The 16,912-nt window shown below is 38.8% G+C and overlaps 1 protein-coding gene across 2 annotated transcripts in view; it reads left to right on the top strand.

Moving 5' to 3' along the window:
* The first annotated feature begins 7,251 nt into the window (after nucleotides 1-7,251).
* The window catches only part of LOC149800835 (ceramide transfer protein-like), a 62,858-nt gene continuing 53,197 nt past the window's right edge, over nucleotides 7,252-16,912 (top strand). For both annotated transcript variants that reach the window (XM_089954844.1, XM_089954843.1), the window contains exon 1: nucleotides 7,252-7,649. In XM_089954844.1, coding sequence (XP_089810970.1) covers nucleotides 7,413-7,649 — 237 coding nt within the window. In that variant the 5' untranslated portion in view covers nucleotides 7,252-7,412. The remainder of the gene's footprint in view (nucleotides 7,650-16,912) is intronic.

Below are 16,912 nucleotides of genomic sequence, written 5' to 3'. Positions count from 1 at the left end.
TCGTTCCTTTTTTATGACTAGTTTTGGAAGGTACCGTCTGTAAGATAGCGTCATAATTGTACCGTAGTGTAACGGGTGGAAAGGCGATAGAAAGGTAAGGGCAGTGCGGAGACCATCGAGTATGTTCCAAAATAGCTGAATCTTTGTAGATACATAGATCCATTCGTAACTTCAGTCCGCAAGCGAAACACTGTACTTCGTATCCCAATCCATACTCAGGTCCCAAGTAGACAAATCCTGTTCTAGCTAAAACATTCGAAGAAGGTAATCCTTCCCTATCCGTAGGCCATGCTTGAAACATTTCCAATCGACGGGAACAATCACAATAATCAGGTAAGAAGACCGGAAAATTGTAGGGTTTGAACTTGGAGTTCTTACTGGATTTCTCACTCGATTCTTGCTGTGGCGAAGTCATACTTCTGGTGGGTGGCTCTCCTCTTACAACCAATGTTTTATACAGACATGTCCATACGGCAAAGTAAAGTGGTTGGGAAGCCGCACTCGCTTCTGGTACACGATTTGATAGACTTTTTCCAAGGGTCGACTGACGATGTGGTGAGTGGGTAAACGTACAATCTTGTTGGGCTGATAGGTGGTCACTTTAAAGTGTTCATCCTCTCTAGACTGCAAGGCTTCTTTCAGTACTCCAAAGCTGACCACTCGACTGGTGCGATAATTCAGAGTCAATCCTTTCACTTTACACTTCGTGTGCACTTCTCCTTGTTTGTCCCGATATTCGTAGCCGTAATGTTTAGGACCACCACTGACGAAACTTAAAATCTTGTCGTCGGGGTGCTCGTCTGTCCAGGCTCCTAAACGGTCTCCCTCGATGTCGGTGATGTTGACTCGGGTGATGGATGTAAATGCAACTGTCCGTGTCAAGGTACAGGACACGTTCCCTTAACAGTTCTAAAGCTTCGTACAATTTTAAGCGAGCATGAGCTGTCACGTAAGCCGCAATGATGACATTTCCAAAGGGGTCGTCTTGTACAAAGTCCAGATCTTCTTCGTAATTCACTAAGATCAAAATTTCGCGAACGACGTCCACGTGTTTGATGAATTTGGTTTTGTCGTGAATCATCTGGAAATAGCGGGAAGGTTGTGTCAAATATTCCGTCTTGGGTAAACACGGTCGTTGTGCCATTTTACCCCACAAGCAATTTAACATCACTTTGGCAAACGATCGCCTGCCTTCGTTTTTCTCGATGTGATCTAAAGTGATGCGTTCTTGTTCCCGGTATTTCTCTTTGAATTTTATTTGGTCTTCGGGAGTGTGACACCAGGAAGGATAGCCACTGGCTTCTTGCTTCAGTTTCAAAAAGGCATCCACGTAATCTGCGAAAATGCCTTTCTGAGTGGGGTCACCCTTGTGGTATTGTTTTGTCTTGGGAAAGTGACAAAGTTCGTACACTTCTAACAGTTGGTATCCCATGTCCAGAGCTTTGAACAATTCTACGCTGACCCACGTCCCCGCCAAGGCCCGTTCTTCCTGGGTGTGATGACAAGGCTGATCTTGGTTGCACGTTTCGGCACAAGTACGGCACAAAGGAAACATCAGTTTGCCTTGGCAATGGTGAGGTAAGACGGGATGGTATAGGTTTGTGGGAGGCAAAACTTTGCACTTGATCAAGCCTTCGTATTGTCGAATGTTTTTCAAGTCGATGTGTTCCGTGAACAATTGTGGGTGCCCTGCAGGAAAGCGACAATATTTGCACACGTAGGGATACAGCGAACACACGTTCAAGTATTTGATTTCTTCTCCTTTCTCTTCGTCAGCTTGGTACAGCAAACAGGTGGCATTGGTCCTTCCTCCGTACAAACTATCCCTCGGGTTCAGGGGGTCCATGAACTGTTAACTTTCCACGAGGCGTTTAAGCTCGGGATCGGTTTTCAAACGGTGATCGTATTCGTGTTCCCACATTTCCACCACTTGGTATCCTTCCTGTTCTAACTTTAGGCGTCGCTGACATGTGGCCTGGTACAAGTCTTCCATGGTTCGTTGTAAAAACTGATTTTTAGTGCCACGGTCAGGGTAACAGACGGAACATCCGTGAAATAAGCAACCGTTAAACTCGTACACGATCTTGGAGTTTTCTAAGTCCCAACCATCGACCGAATGCGTTCCGATAGTCTTTTCGCCTCCTCCGTTGCGGGCATGCTGAATCCATTTGTCTTCCTTGTCACACAAGTAATGTAAGTAGCTTAGGGCTTTGACCGAGTATAGACGTTTGACATAGTTGGTCGTTTGAGGACTGATGATAGCCACAGTGTTTTCAGGCATGAATCGTTGCCTGTACACTAAGGAACACGCTTTGGCAATGGTGCAAGCTTCTTTCAAAGGATCGACCCCTCCGTGTTCCATGAACAGTTCTCGAAATTTTCCACAGCATCGCCGTAAAATGTCCACGTCGGAACGACAATACTTTAACAGCTCTTCCTGAAAGTCGAAAGGGTCGGAGGCATGAGCCTGGAACCAAGCGTAGAAAGCTTCTCATTGTTCGGTACGCATGTTGTCGGGGTCGTAACAGTGAGCCTCAGGCAAATGGGGTAGAACGGCATGTTGATTGGCTTCCGTATTGAAAAAGTGAGGAAAATACCCTTTAGCCATTTCTGTCATTCCAAACGTTTTAGGCATTCGACTCAAGGGCATGGCCAAGTAACTCATCGAATCTTTAAACTGCACTTGTCCCACTTGCATGAAAATGATTTTGGCTCCGTTCAAAGTGACTTTGGGACGTTCGGTGCCATGTTCCGTATAGTATCTCAAAAGAAACTGTCCATCGTATCCGGAGAAATTGTGAGCCATCACCGTGGCATGACGATGACAATCTCCGTAACGTTCGATGTCCTCTTGGCTCTACGTCTTGTCGATGGGATCTAAGACCCATCGGGCGAAATCGGCTAGCGTTTTCGGTCCCCGAAAGATTTTTTCACGTCCTCCAGGAATCTTACTGCATTGAGGGTAATGACTGAAGATAGGTTCTTGAATGCACTTCTCACACGCTCGATGAGCCACGCAGAAATTAGGAATGTGAATGCCGGTCTCTTGCATGCATTCAAGATCGAAAAAGATAAAATTGCCCTTTTTCTTGTGACCGTCCTCTTTCTCTGGTTGGGGTTGGTATTTTTGCACGTAGCATTGATGTTCGAAGTCCACAATGTGGTGAGAAATGTGACATTTTTTCTTTCCTCGACATACGTGTGCCTTGGTATTATTGGTAAGTATGCCTTGTCTACACGTGGGGCACAATCTGAGCAGTTAACAAGCACATTTCTTCTGTGAACCTTGCGTCTTCAAATGTTGTTGGTAACAGGCACGGCTGACAAACGTGCGGAGACAAGTTGAACAATGCACTGGTTCTTGTCCTACGCACAGACAGGGTTGAGAGGCCAACCATCCTGTGCATTTCGATCCACAATGTTTGTGTTGTTCTCGATTATTATAGCCATAGTCACATTTCTCACAGTAATAACTGTATCCTAGGAATCCGGTGATGGCGGTAGTGGTATCGAAATGGTCGTCGTGATGATAGAGATGAATGTATTTTCCGTCCTTAAAGACTTGGCCTCGAAACAAGAGAGGTCCGCGCACTTCTTGAGGGTGCACTTTCAATGTGTAGCGTGGAGCTAGGGCATCTTGCAGTTTTTGCATCTCAGGAATGCCACAGGGTGTGTCTTTGGACAGGCCAACTTGTTGTAACAGGAGTTCTGCTTCATTTCGTGGTTTGGCTCGGTTCGATTTTCGAATGTTATCCCAGGTCGTTTTCCATTCTGTCGTGTCGTTTGTGTCAACATTCGTCCCACCACGATGGCACGGGCTAAACACATCTGGTCTTGAGAATTGTGAATTTGGACGAGACTTGTTTTGGTGTTGCGAAGACCGTTCACCAATAAGACTTTTTGTGTCCTGTCGCTTGAGGAGGAGAGACGTGGGTTATGTCCTGTGTGGCTTTTCCATCGGTGATGTCAAACTGGTCATTAGATTGTTGCACGTGTTGAATCTTGTCCATGACTTTGGAAGGGTCAATTTTGCAGGGGTGCTAAGCTCGATCCAAACTGGGGATTTCAAACCGTCGTGTTCTATAGAAAGTCTCAAGCGATCGTCTTCTTTGGGTTGACATTGTCGCTTGAGTGTGGTGAGCAAAGAATTCCACATCTCGGTGATGAACCCTTCTGCTTTCTCTAACGGTACTTCGGACTTGAAATCTTTAAACTTCACAGTGTATTTGTAAGCCGTGGTTCTAAATTTTCTAGAGGGACGCTTTTCCGTCTCTCGAATGGAATATTACTTTTCAGGGTTGACTAAGGGCGGTGAACTTTGTTTAGAGGAAGACTCTCTGGGCTTAAATTCTGGTTCACTCATGTCCTCTTCAAAATCACTGGCATGAATTTGTGCCAAGACTTCAGCTCTGGTACGAGGCGATAGATCACGTTTCTGCCTCTTACTTTCTTCTTCTTTCTTCTTGAATGAAATCGATCGTTTCATCTTGACTGTAAAAGTCAAATGACTAATGCTTAAACACCATGGGTTACTTTATAGTCATGGCAGACCAGCGTATATAAAAGGGTGTGTGTCTTGTCCTTTCACTATTCATTTCACTCTCAAACCGAGCACAACGATGGAAGAGACTAACCAAATCGAACATTTCATCAGAGCGTTGCGAGGGGTCATTAGAAAATTTTCTTCAGACCAGTCGTCGGACTACTCACCTTCCTTTCGAGATAAAAGTCAAGATACTTGCTATATCTGTCAGAAGAAAGGGCATTGGTCTTCAGAGTGTCTAGACCGTCGAAAAAGCAAAAAAAGGGTTAGAAGAGACAAAAGTCAAGATACCTGTTATCATTGTCAAGAAAAAGGACATTGGTCTCCAGATTGCCCAAAAAAGAAACAAGAGGAGTCAGAAGAGAGGGATTCTTCATAGGAAGAGAAAGAAGAAGAGGAAGAAGAAGAAGAGGAAGAAAACAGACAGGTGATGAAAAAGAATAAGGAGAAACAAAGAAGAAGGGAAGAAAGTGAGGAGGAAGAGGAGAAAAAGACTGTGACGGTGAAGAAATTGAAAAAACAGAGAGAGTGAACAATGAGACAAAAGAAGTGTATGAACTTTTTAAAGTGCTCTGTTGTGAATTGTGAATTGGATTGTAAATATTTATAAAAGAATAAATTAGGTATAAAAAGGTAAGTGTCTTTGGGTTTTGATTTTAAAATAAGAACGTACACTCACACACTCATACACAGAAACGTACTATAGGGGTAAAAAATGTTGTTTTTTTTTAGTTTGAATGGATGTTGGCAATTGAAAGTCTATCTCTTTTCGAGAGACTTGGATGGCCCTGACAAGGGCCTTTTTTCTTGGTGTAGGGGTGAGTTTAAGCAATCAACTTTAACTGTCTTAAGCCTTTGCCACGGCCAAGGCCTACTTCTGGACTGCGTACTGTTGATGATGATAATTTGGTTGAGATCACTAAGGGTGGCACAGTAGGCTTAGTCACAGGGTTGGAGTGTTTAGCTCGGGAAGGTCGTATTCTTTTCGGTCGTAATAAAGAAGTCTGATACATTTGTTTCAGACTTCTTAACTCAGATAAAATGTCTGACAGTACCGTGACCGTTTGATTTTCACACCCTTGTTTCTTTGCTGCTGCTTGTTGTTGTTGTTGTTGTTGTTGTTGTTTTCTTACCTCTTCTTCTTGCTCTTGTTGCTGTAGGAGAAAAGCTTGTTCTGCTTCCTTTTGCTGTTGTATAAATTTCTCCAATTCTTCTTTCTGTCTCTGTCTAAAATTCTCCACGTGTGGTAATGAAGGAGAAGGTGGCGAAGGTACCGGAAGAAATTCTTGCGAGGCAAGAAAATCCACAAAATCCCAATTCACCTCTTCTGAAGTAAGTCCGGGTTCCCTTGGGCGGTCTCCACTGCTGGTGCACCCCAACTTATCGTTTTCTGAGTTTCTGTCATGTTGAAAAACTGTCGCATGGATTGACTGCACACAAGTGATAGCAAATCTATATAGACCACGTGACGTCACAGACTGCTCTCTTCGGATTGGATGTGGGCTGACTGAATTTTGTAACGCGTGTTTGGATTGGTCAATAAACTCAATCCGTTTCAATCCTTCCTCTCTCTATAAATAAGCTCAGTTCACTGCATTCATTCACCTGTTCTCGGCGCCTCAACATGTGGACCGACGTTCAATCTTCTACACTTGTGTCAACGACGATGTTCAGGACGGACATACCGATGTATGTCAGATCCAAGTGGACAGTTGTCCATAGGACCGACACCAGCCTATGGATACGAAGAGTCTATGTGGAGAGGCAAGGATGTCTCAAGAGAGTACTAATCTATGGCCTTACAGTTAGGCGAAGCTTAAGAAGATGTCACAGATGCCCTTTATGTTAAGAGCATATTAACATAAACCCAAAGGCCCTTTTCAGGGCCACTCCAATATCTCGAGAAGACCTTGACTTTCATTGCCTATCCCTTTTTTATCTTTTTTATATTTTTTAAAAAATAATAGAGACCCCTCCCTGTTTCAATTTTCTCCATTCCATTTCCATAGACCCATCAGGTCGGGACCATATTAAAATAGGGTGCCGACCCTGTTCCATTTCCCCTTGTCCCTTCATAGGCCCACACTGTATTCCCATGTTCAATTCCCATTGTCCCTAGACAGGCCCAAACTATATTCCCATGTTAAATTCCCATTGTCCCCAGAGTGCCGGGCCAGTTTTCCCCATGTTAAATTTACATAGTCCCCAGAGTGCCGGGACCCTGTTTTTAATGGTAAGTCCCATTATCCCTAGGGTACCCCACTTCACTGCTCACCAAGTAGGTCTCCGCATTTTTCTTTTCTTCTGACAGCGGAGACCAACGTCGTCCGACCCTATTCCATCCTTTAGTTTCACGCTGTTTTTAACCTCCCCATCAGTTCTGATGATCGGACGCTTGCTAGTAATTAATAAATTTATTTCGATTGACCTTGGTTTGCGAATGGCCTACGCCGTCAGAAGAAAAAAAAGCGGAGACCTACTTGTTGGTCTAACTGATGACCATGATAATGTTAAGTGTTTGTAAAAAAATGCTTATTTCCGCTTATTTCATTATTTGCATTCTTTCGCCTCAGGTTAATGAATTATTATTAAGAATCATGTTTTAATTGCTGTTTTCGGTTAGATGACTTAAAAAAGGATGGAGTTTATGACCGGAAGAGTTTATCATTGCAATTTTTGAATAGAGTTACTCCCCTTGAACATCCGATAGATGGCGGTGCTTTCAAGGTTTCCTTTATGACTTCATGCCGGGTAGACATGTATGTGGAAGAATTGAATGATATGCGCTAATAATTTTCTGAATTATGGGTTTAGTTAGGCGTTAACCAGTCATTTTGTCCAAGAATTGATAGTTAGTACGTTAAAAGAGATGACAGAAGAAAAAACAGACGTATTAAGTGACACAGACACTGAAAACGAAGAGTCGGACGGCGAACCTTCCCTCCCGGAGAAACAGGGAATCCTGAGCAAATGGACAAACTATTTACATGGTTGGCAGGACAGATATATCGTTTTGAAGGATGGAACATTGAGCTACTACAAGTCGGAAAATGACATTTCCTTTGGCTGTAGAGGAGCCGTCAGTTTGTCTCGAGCCTCTGTTACGGTAAGAATTCGCCTGCGGAAAAGAAAGAGATCATGAAAGCGGGGGCGTGTCCCGTGGGCGGCAGAACATACTTTTATTTGGTTAGGTTCCTTATAGAGCAACATTTGTACATATCACGCACAATTTTGAAACAGAGGGTGTGACATTCTTTTCATTTTTCGGCTCCTTACGTTGCTCTTTTACAGTTTAATTAGGGTTATTGGTAAAGCAAACAGGCGTCCTATGATGGGTGGATAGTGTGTAGTCCTGCATTGTAATATTGTTTATGGTGTAGTGTAGATCATCATGTTGTTGATTTACTTTTTTCTTTTCTGACGTGTTTGGTGGTGTCAAAGAACTGTATATAAGGACATATCCATTCTGGATGGTTTGCTTGTTAAACGTGCAGATTATAGGGCTTCTTGCTACAAATTCATGAATTTATTTTGACCGATCATCATAGGTAGATGTTTTTAACCCATCCTCTGTTGATCTATGGCATTAAATCCATTACAAATCTCACTTTTTAATGTTTGTCCCAGTCAGAACAAAACACTAGTCCTAAAAATGTAAAACACCTCCCCTGATATTCATCTTTTTAGGTGTCCTAAGTCTTAAAGAACAGAAATATCAAGGGAGGCATCTTACATCATAGAACTTAACAGAATACATGTATATTCAATGACTATTTACCTCAAATTTCAACTGCAGATGCATGATTCTTATGCAGCCTCACCCCATGGCAAGAGCAACACATCCTGTCTCAAGCATTAACCAGTTCCTGGTGATTATATGCATTGCTAGACAGTTAAGACACATTGCTCTTGTTATTGCTGACCCTCCAGTCCTGAATGAAAATTAATATTGTCATGAGGTTTTTACAAGAATACTGGTGTGTAGTTGGTCCAGATTGAATAGTGTCCGATGTCCAGTATGACCACTTTGGCCATATTGAAAATATTGGTATTTTGAATGGTGTTTTTACTTAACAATTTTGTATAATGTCTGGTTGATCCTAATGGTACCATTCATTCAGTGATATTGGACATATTGAAGATCTTATGTTTCTCCTGAATGAATGGTTATATCAGCACCTGGATTCTACAGTGGTCATATCAGCATGTGGTTTCCACTGAAAGGCTTATGATGATGTCAGGTTGGTCGTAAATGAAAATGGTGCCAATGTCACTTCTGATACACTGGCCATATTGATAATTTTGTTATCACTGTTTCTTTTAAATCCATATTTTGATTTCAACGAAAGACTTATTATTTCTGTTTGGTACTAAGTAGAAATGGTGCCAGTCTCATCAATTATGGCATCCATCTTGAAAATCTTTTAAGTTTTATCTTTGCTTTTCCTTATTGGAATGAAAAGTTGCTGCATGGGCAGTCTTTTCAGTTTTTTCATTATTAGTAATTGTCATAATGGTGTTTTAAACAAAGATTGGTAAATATATTTCATTTTTTCAATAGAGACGATGCCAAAATATTTGTTGTTTTTATTAGATTAATACAAGGTCCACAAGTTTAGCAGAATATCGATGTATGATATTGTATTGACATTATCCAAGTTTAATTGTTTAGATTATAAGTGTTAATTAGCAGGATAACAAATTCTACATAAATCAAACAAAAGTATTAATATCCTGAGACCTATATTATTATTTATTATAGAGGTCTCTCTAGGATTTTAAAACTAGGAGTCCAGGACTCCTATTTTGGAGAAAAAAACAGGAGTCCCACCAGCAAAAGTTGCAGCCCCCTACCAGAAGCATATTGTGCATACCTAAAGTGGCTAAATTTCCAGATGATTAGAACTAGTTGTTGCCAGTGAGTTTAATTTTCTAACTTCCTTACAACACTGATATATAACTCTGGTTTGTCCATTAAAGTGAGAGTGAATTATGACAGGCCAAGGAAATGTCTTACTCCATGCACTAAGCTATGCATCACACATAGTGTTCCATGTGAAATATCAGTTCTAGCAACTTCTAGAACTCTCTTTAATCCCATTACAATCTCTGCCAATTTGCCCCAAAATACTCATCCAAATTTACAAAAGCATTTTGTCTAACTCTCAACATGACTTAATTTCAAGGTCACATGCACTGCTTATTTGGCTACACTTGTTCATTTGATGTACTCCTACACAAAAGTACATCACTGGGTCTTTCTGTCTCTGTAATCAGTCATTGTAAATATCAGTACATTTTCCCCACCACTCTGCAGCTAATCAAGACTTTGAACTTGCAATTGAGTCATGTTCTCCAGATGAACTCTTAAAGTGACAACATGTACATCTGGGGATCTTTCAGCCACTGAATTTACTCATTGTAAATATTAACACAGCTAAAATGATCATTTGATCAACACATTTTCCCACTTAGCAGGTGGTTGAAGCAGGACTGGCAAGCCCTTGAATTTTGCCCTCTGGCAAATGTGCGTGTGTACTGAGGACTCCTGTATATGTGATTTTCTGCGTCCCAGGTTAAAACAAAATTGCATCCAAATACATGTGATTACACTTTTCCAAGACACACACACACACACACACACACACACACATATATATATATATATATATATATATATATATATATATATATATATATATATATACACACACACAGAGACACATTGAGTGAAAGAGAAAAATGTTATTACATGGGCAGTTTTCATGACTTTTTCAGTGTTAGTAATTTAATTATTTCTCAGTAAAATAAAGCAAACTTTTTAAATGCAGTTGAATGAGCTGCTTTGAAAATATTTTTTTGTTAAATAGGAAATCAACATGAATAGTCAGAATATTGATACTTGGCTTTATTGATTTGATTCATGAACAGAACAGTACCATTATCTTTCATAAAATTGGGGTTTTGAACTGCTTATTATACCGAGGAAATAGGAGAAATAAAAAAAATTATACAAAAAATGTCACATTTCAGTATAAAATGAAACGAACAGTATTTTACATGGGCTGAATCAGTACATAATGTTGTCAAAATCAGCCTAGCTTTTGGTTCCAATCATCCATGAAGAATTCTTTCAGGCAAATTACATAGTACTTTTTTGGACAAGAGATAAAATATATCTGAAATATTTTTAGGGGACCCTACTCATCAGACTCTGTTTTTTTTTTTAAACCCTGGCACTGTAAATCATAAAATGATGCACAGGATGCAGAAATATGTAGTGTCCATACTTCTGACACTTGAAATCTAAAACAGGGAGTTCATATATGTTGCTTTCATAGGAGTAAGGCAGAACATAGCACGAGTACATGTGGTCTTAGGGGTTCTCACTAGGTGCAGGCATGCAGGTTCTGATGCTTGGAATTTAAATTTGACACATTTCTGACACATAGTAATTCCAGCCTCTTCACATTGGTTCAAGCTAGAGCATCAGATTTACCTCTGGCGTAATTTCCAACTGTTGTCCATAACACATAGACTGTATGCACCAGTTACGTTACTTATAGACTGCTATTTATACCTCATCTGCCAATAATTGAATCAATGTTGAGATTATCGTTGAATCATGAATGCATGGTACTTAGATGAAGAGGGAATCAATTATGACTTGATAAGATTAACTTTAAATCAAATATGGGCATTTGTTTGATTGCCTTTCAGTATACATATAATTCTAGTGGTGGTACAGGAAAAATAAACTTTAAAAGCCATCTAAAATGCGAACTGTTCTTTAGTTGAAATCTACCCTACTGTTTTTGAAAAATAAAAGTTTGTTGCAGTATATTATTCTTCTTCTTGTTCTTCTTCTTCTTTTTATTATTATTATTATTATTATTATTATTATTATTATTATTATTATTTATTACAAAGAAATATATATATATATATTTGTGCCTTCTATCCCAACATTACAAAACCAGTGGGAAGCAGTCTTCTGGGGACTGGAAATGTTTTACCTGTGGAATCAGATAATGAAGGCTAATAAGTGCGCACACAACAAGCTGTCAGTTGGTTACCTTACAGTTGTAATCTGGAATGTTTAAACTTAAATGCATTATGTTTTATGAGGTGTAATAAAGGGGCCAATGGTCATCCATGATAGCTAAGTCTTAATACAAATGGGCATATGTGAGATAAAAAGAAGAGACTGCACAATAAATGATTTTGTTAGGTTTGATTTTTTTGTCTTGTTTGATTGGTATTGTGGTGTTAAAGATGTGGTTGATTACAGGTGTTTAATTACAATTACAGGTTGTTGGTACTGATTATGATTAGACGTTATTTGGATACCATGATTACGATTACAGGTGTATGATTGTGATTTGCTTGCTATCTTTTTTTGTTCAGGGCAGATATCTTACTTTGTATAGCTGAAAAACAATGTTAACTTTGTTTAAATGTTTATTAACAATTATTTACATACAATTAACATACTAAATGAGCACTACTTAGCACTGTTTAGATCACATTCACATAAAGTTTTTGTTGTTACAATGAATAAAAGTCAATCGTTCAAAGTTTGCATCTGTCGGATTACATTTGTCTGAAGTGATGATTTTACCTGCTATAGACAACAGGTGTTCAACTGGACACTTTTATTCTTCATATAATTATTAAGACTATAATTAACGACTTATGGGTTGTAATCAGGATTACATTATACGATAACACTGCCAATGAAGGATGATTACGATTATAGAGCCTCCAAAATCGGTGAATATGATTGCAGCTTACAATGTAATAGATTACAGTTGATTACAATCATAATCAGTGCCATGCCTGTCAAGATGTTTTCAGAGAAATATTTAAGGGCAGTTGATATATTTTTCTTCATTTCATGTCAGAATGCCAAAACATAAGCTTTCTCCCAATGCGATAAACTGCTGGCGAAGAAATATGAAACTAGGGAATATATCTCATATCCAACTTGGAAACTTTCTCCAAAGGATAAATGTAGCTTGGAGAAGTATTAGTTAACAACCTTTAAAAAAAACAGTGATTCAGGGGCCAATGTAAACCATAAAACAATGAGGGATAACAGCCAGCTATCTGCCCTATATGTGGCACCACAGAAAAACCTGGTTCCGATATTTGGCTACAATCTGGATTTTATCATTTGCCTTGTGAATCAATTGGGTGATAGATAGCTGTCATAAGTTGAAAACATTCAATTATAATGATGCCAGGGGATGTCCTGCTGTCTACCTAGTTGTCACAATAGTGAGATCATTTGTCCCTTGTGGGAAAATGGATGAAAAAATTGATCCATGTGATATGAAGCTGCAAGGATGCATTTGGAGAATGGATCCCTTCATCATTGAGTGTAGTCTGTATATGGCTACATAGTTTTTGCTAAATTCCATAAAATACAGTTCAGTATGACATCTCTTATATGTAACTATTCTTAAATATACAAATAAACCATACCTGAACTTCAGTCTTTTGTTTCTAACTCACCCATGATGCTTTGGTTTTATGTAAAACATGTACATCTGGGTATCATTGAACTACATTGTTGATATGATTTGTTTTTAAATTATGAAAAACATTTCTTTTAGAGCAAACATTAAGGATATAGTTTTGTTTATACATTAGGTACCATCCCTCTTTCTAGAAGACTGAATAAAACAACAATACCCAGAGTGTTTGCATGGACCAAGGAACCAACACTAGAGAGTTGATCAGGAAAAAAAACATGCATTGAAAAGACATGCTCAAAGGAATATTCCTCAGAAAATATAAAATGTCCACACTATTGGTCTGAATTGGATATTGACTAAATGTTACAGAGATTGTGGTTGATAATGATACTGCAGTATCATATAAACTATTTGCTGAGAAATCATAGTTTACATTCACATCATCCAAGACACAATCCCTAAAGAAACCAACATGCATGTTCTCAATTTTCATTCTAAAGAGGATTATGTAGGCATATATTTCTGTACTGGACTCTATAGACATTTGAATGCTTCACATTTGTTATCTACACTCGGGGCCTGTCAGCAGATAACCTTGATTGTGTGTGCCGCTGAGTAGTAAAGCGGGTGTAATGGATCAGTTTTCAAAAGTTTTGATTATGTTGCTGAGGCAAACAAGAAATTTTGTACTCTCCTGTTTTTGGGGTAGCTGAATCAGCCATAAATAACATTGTAATAACAGTGATAATATTCATAACAAAGCAATGGAGAGAAGTTAATCAATGGCCATCAGAAGAACTGGTACATTATTATGCCACAACTGACTTTAAGCAACAGTATCAGACAACTAGGATAATTGTGGATGGAACCAAGTGACCCTTTGAAGTCAGCAGTTTACAGCAGGCAACCATTTGAAAATACAAAACTGGAAATACAGTCAAAACATTAATTGGAGCCACAGCAGGTGGCATGGTAACATGTCCCTGGCCTAATGGAGGTGGGGTCAACTATTGGCAGGCAAATTTTTTGAGAGGGGCAGTCTGGTTAACAGGTGTGATCTCAAAGATTCATTAATGGCAGATAAGGGATTTAATGTACAATATATTTTTGCTGGACAAGATGTTACAGTAAACATTCCAACTTTCATCCCAATGAATAATTGAATGGCTGGAGAGACTATAGACTATTAGCATATAATTGGACTTGGGAAAACTGCAATAATTTTTGGTGAACCAATGTTGGCTACTAAAGCAAAATTGTCATTTGAAATCATTTTCATTTGTTACATGCTATTTAATTTTAGAACTTGTATTATTGCTAAGAATGCATGATTATTAATACATTTATCAATGAAAACAAATAATGTCTTTTATGTCTTATTTTTTTGTTGTAACTCAAAAGATACAACAACAGTTTTTGAAGTCACTGAAATTGCCATTTGTCTTTTAGTTAAATTAGTATATCTTCATAATTTTGCACTCCTGTTCAGATTTGTAGCACCAGCCTAGTATATATCCAAACTTAATGCTCTTAATGTCATTTTCTTTTCTGCCGATCAGTGTGGCATACTATAATTCTCCTGATTAGTGTGGCATAATATAATTCTCCTGATTAGTATGGCATAATATAATTCTCCTGATTAGTATGGCATAATATAATTCTCCTGATTAGTGTGGCATACTATAATTCTCCTGATTAGTGTGGCATACTATAATTCTCCTGATTAGTGTGGCATACTATAATTCTCCTGATCAGTGTGGCATACTATAATTCTCCTGATTAGTGAGGCATACTATAATTTTCCTGATTAGTGTGGCATACTATAATTCTCCTGATTAGTGTGGCATACTATAATTCTCCTGATTAGTGTGGCATACTATAATTCTTCTGATTAGTGTGGCATACTATTATTCTCTGGATTAGTGTGGCATACTATAATTCTCCTGATTAGTGTGACATAATATAATTCTCCTGATTAGTATGGCATACTATAATTCTCCTGATTTGTGTGGCATACTATAATTCTCCTGATTAGTGTGGCATAATATAATTATCCTGATTAGTGAGGCATACTATAATTCTCCTGATTAGTGTGGCATAATATAATTCTCCTGATTAGTATGGCATACTATAATTCTCCTGATTTGTGTGGCATACTATAATTCTCCTGATTAGTGTGGCATAATATAATTATCCTGATTAGTGTGGCATACTATTATTCTCTGGATTAGTGTGGCATACTATAATTCTCCTGATTTGTGTGGCATACTATAATTCTCCTGATTAGTATGGCATAATATAATTATCCTGATTAGTGAGGCATACTATAATTCTCCTGATTAGTGTGGCATAATATAATTCTCCTGATTAGTATGGCATACTATAATTCTCCTGATTTGTGTGGCATACTATAATTCTCCTGATTAGTGTGGCATACTATAATTATCCTGATTAGTGTGGCGTACTATAATTCTCCTGATTAGTGTGGCATACTATAATTCTCCTGATTAGTGAGGCATACTATAATTCTCCTGATTAGTGTGGCATACTATAATTCTCCTGATCAATGTGGCATAATATAATTCTCCTGATTAGTGTGGCATAATATAATTATCCTGATTAGTGTGGCTTAGCGGAAATCTTCCAATTATTGTGTCTCAATTAAAATCTGATTAGTGTGGCTTGGCAACAATCTCCTGATTAGTGTGACTTAGTGAAAATCTCCAGATTTTTGTGGCTAAGCGAAAATCTCATGATTGGTGTAGCTTAATGAAAATCTCATGATTAGTGCGGATTAGCAAAATTCTCCTGAATAGTGCGGCTTACTGAAAATCACCTGATTAGTGTGGCTCAGTGAAAATCTCTTTATTAGTGTGGATTAGCAAAATTCTCCTGATTAGTGTGGCTTAGTGAAAATCTCCAGATTGGTGTGGCATGGTGAAAATCTCCTGATTAGTGTGGCTCAGTGAAAATCTCCTAATTGGTGTGGCTTGGTGAAAATCTCCTGATTGGTGTGGCTTAGTGAAGATCTTCTCATTAGTGTGGTTTAGTAAAATTCTCCTGATAAGTGTGGCTTGGTGCAAATCTCCTGATTAGAGTGGCTTAGGAAAAATCGCCTGATTAGTGTGGTTTAGTGAAAATCTCCTGATAAGTGTGGCTTGGTGAAAATCTCCTGATTAGTGTGGCTTAGTGAAAATCTCCTGAATAGTGTTGCTTAGTGAAAATCTCATGATTGGTGTGGCTTAGTGAAAATCAACTGATTCTTGTGGCTTAGTGAAAATCTCCTGATTAGTGTGACTCAGTGAAAATCTGATTGGTGTGGCTTGGTGAAAGTCTCCTGATTGGTGTGACTTAGTGAAAATCTTCTGATTAGTGTGGCTTGGTGAAAATCTCCTGATTAGTATGGCTTAGTGAAAATCTCCTGATTGGTGTGGCTTAGTGAAAATCTGATTAGTGTTTCTCAGGGAAAATCTCCTGAATAGTGTTGCTTAGTGAAAATCTTCTGATTAGTGTGACTTAGTGAAAATCTCCTGATTAGTGTGGCTTAGTGAAAATCTCCTGAATAGTGTTGCTTAGTGAAAATCTCCTGATTGGTGTGGCTTAGTGAAAATCAACTGATTCTTGTGGCTTAGTGAAAATCTCCTGATTAGTGTGACTCAGTGAAAATCTGATTGGTGTGGCTTGGTGAAAGTCTCCTGATTGGTGTGACTTAGCGAAAATCTTCTGATTAGTGTGGCTTGGTGAAAATCTCCTGATTAGTGTGGCTTAGTGAAAATCTCCTGATTGGTGTGGCTTGGTGAAAATCTCCTGATTGGTGTGGCTTAGTGAAAATCTTCTGAGTTGTGTGGAATAGTGACAGAATTTGAAAATGACATGCTGCATTTTATGA

The sequence above is a fragment of the Sinohyriopsis cumingii genome, chromosome 4, assembly GCF_028554795.1.
Source record: "Sinohyriopsis cumingii isolate HCF-2022 chromosome 4, ASM2855479v2, whole genome shotgun sequence".
Lineage (NCBI taxonomy): Eukaryota > Metazoa > Mollusca > Bivalvia > Unionida > Unionidae > Sinohyriopsis > Sinohyriopsis cumingii.
The sequence above is the reverse complement of the archived record's forward strand: the minus strand, read 5'-3'. Positions and strand labels throughout refer to the sequence as shown.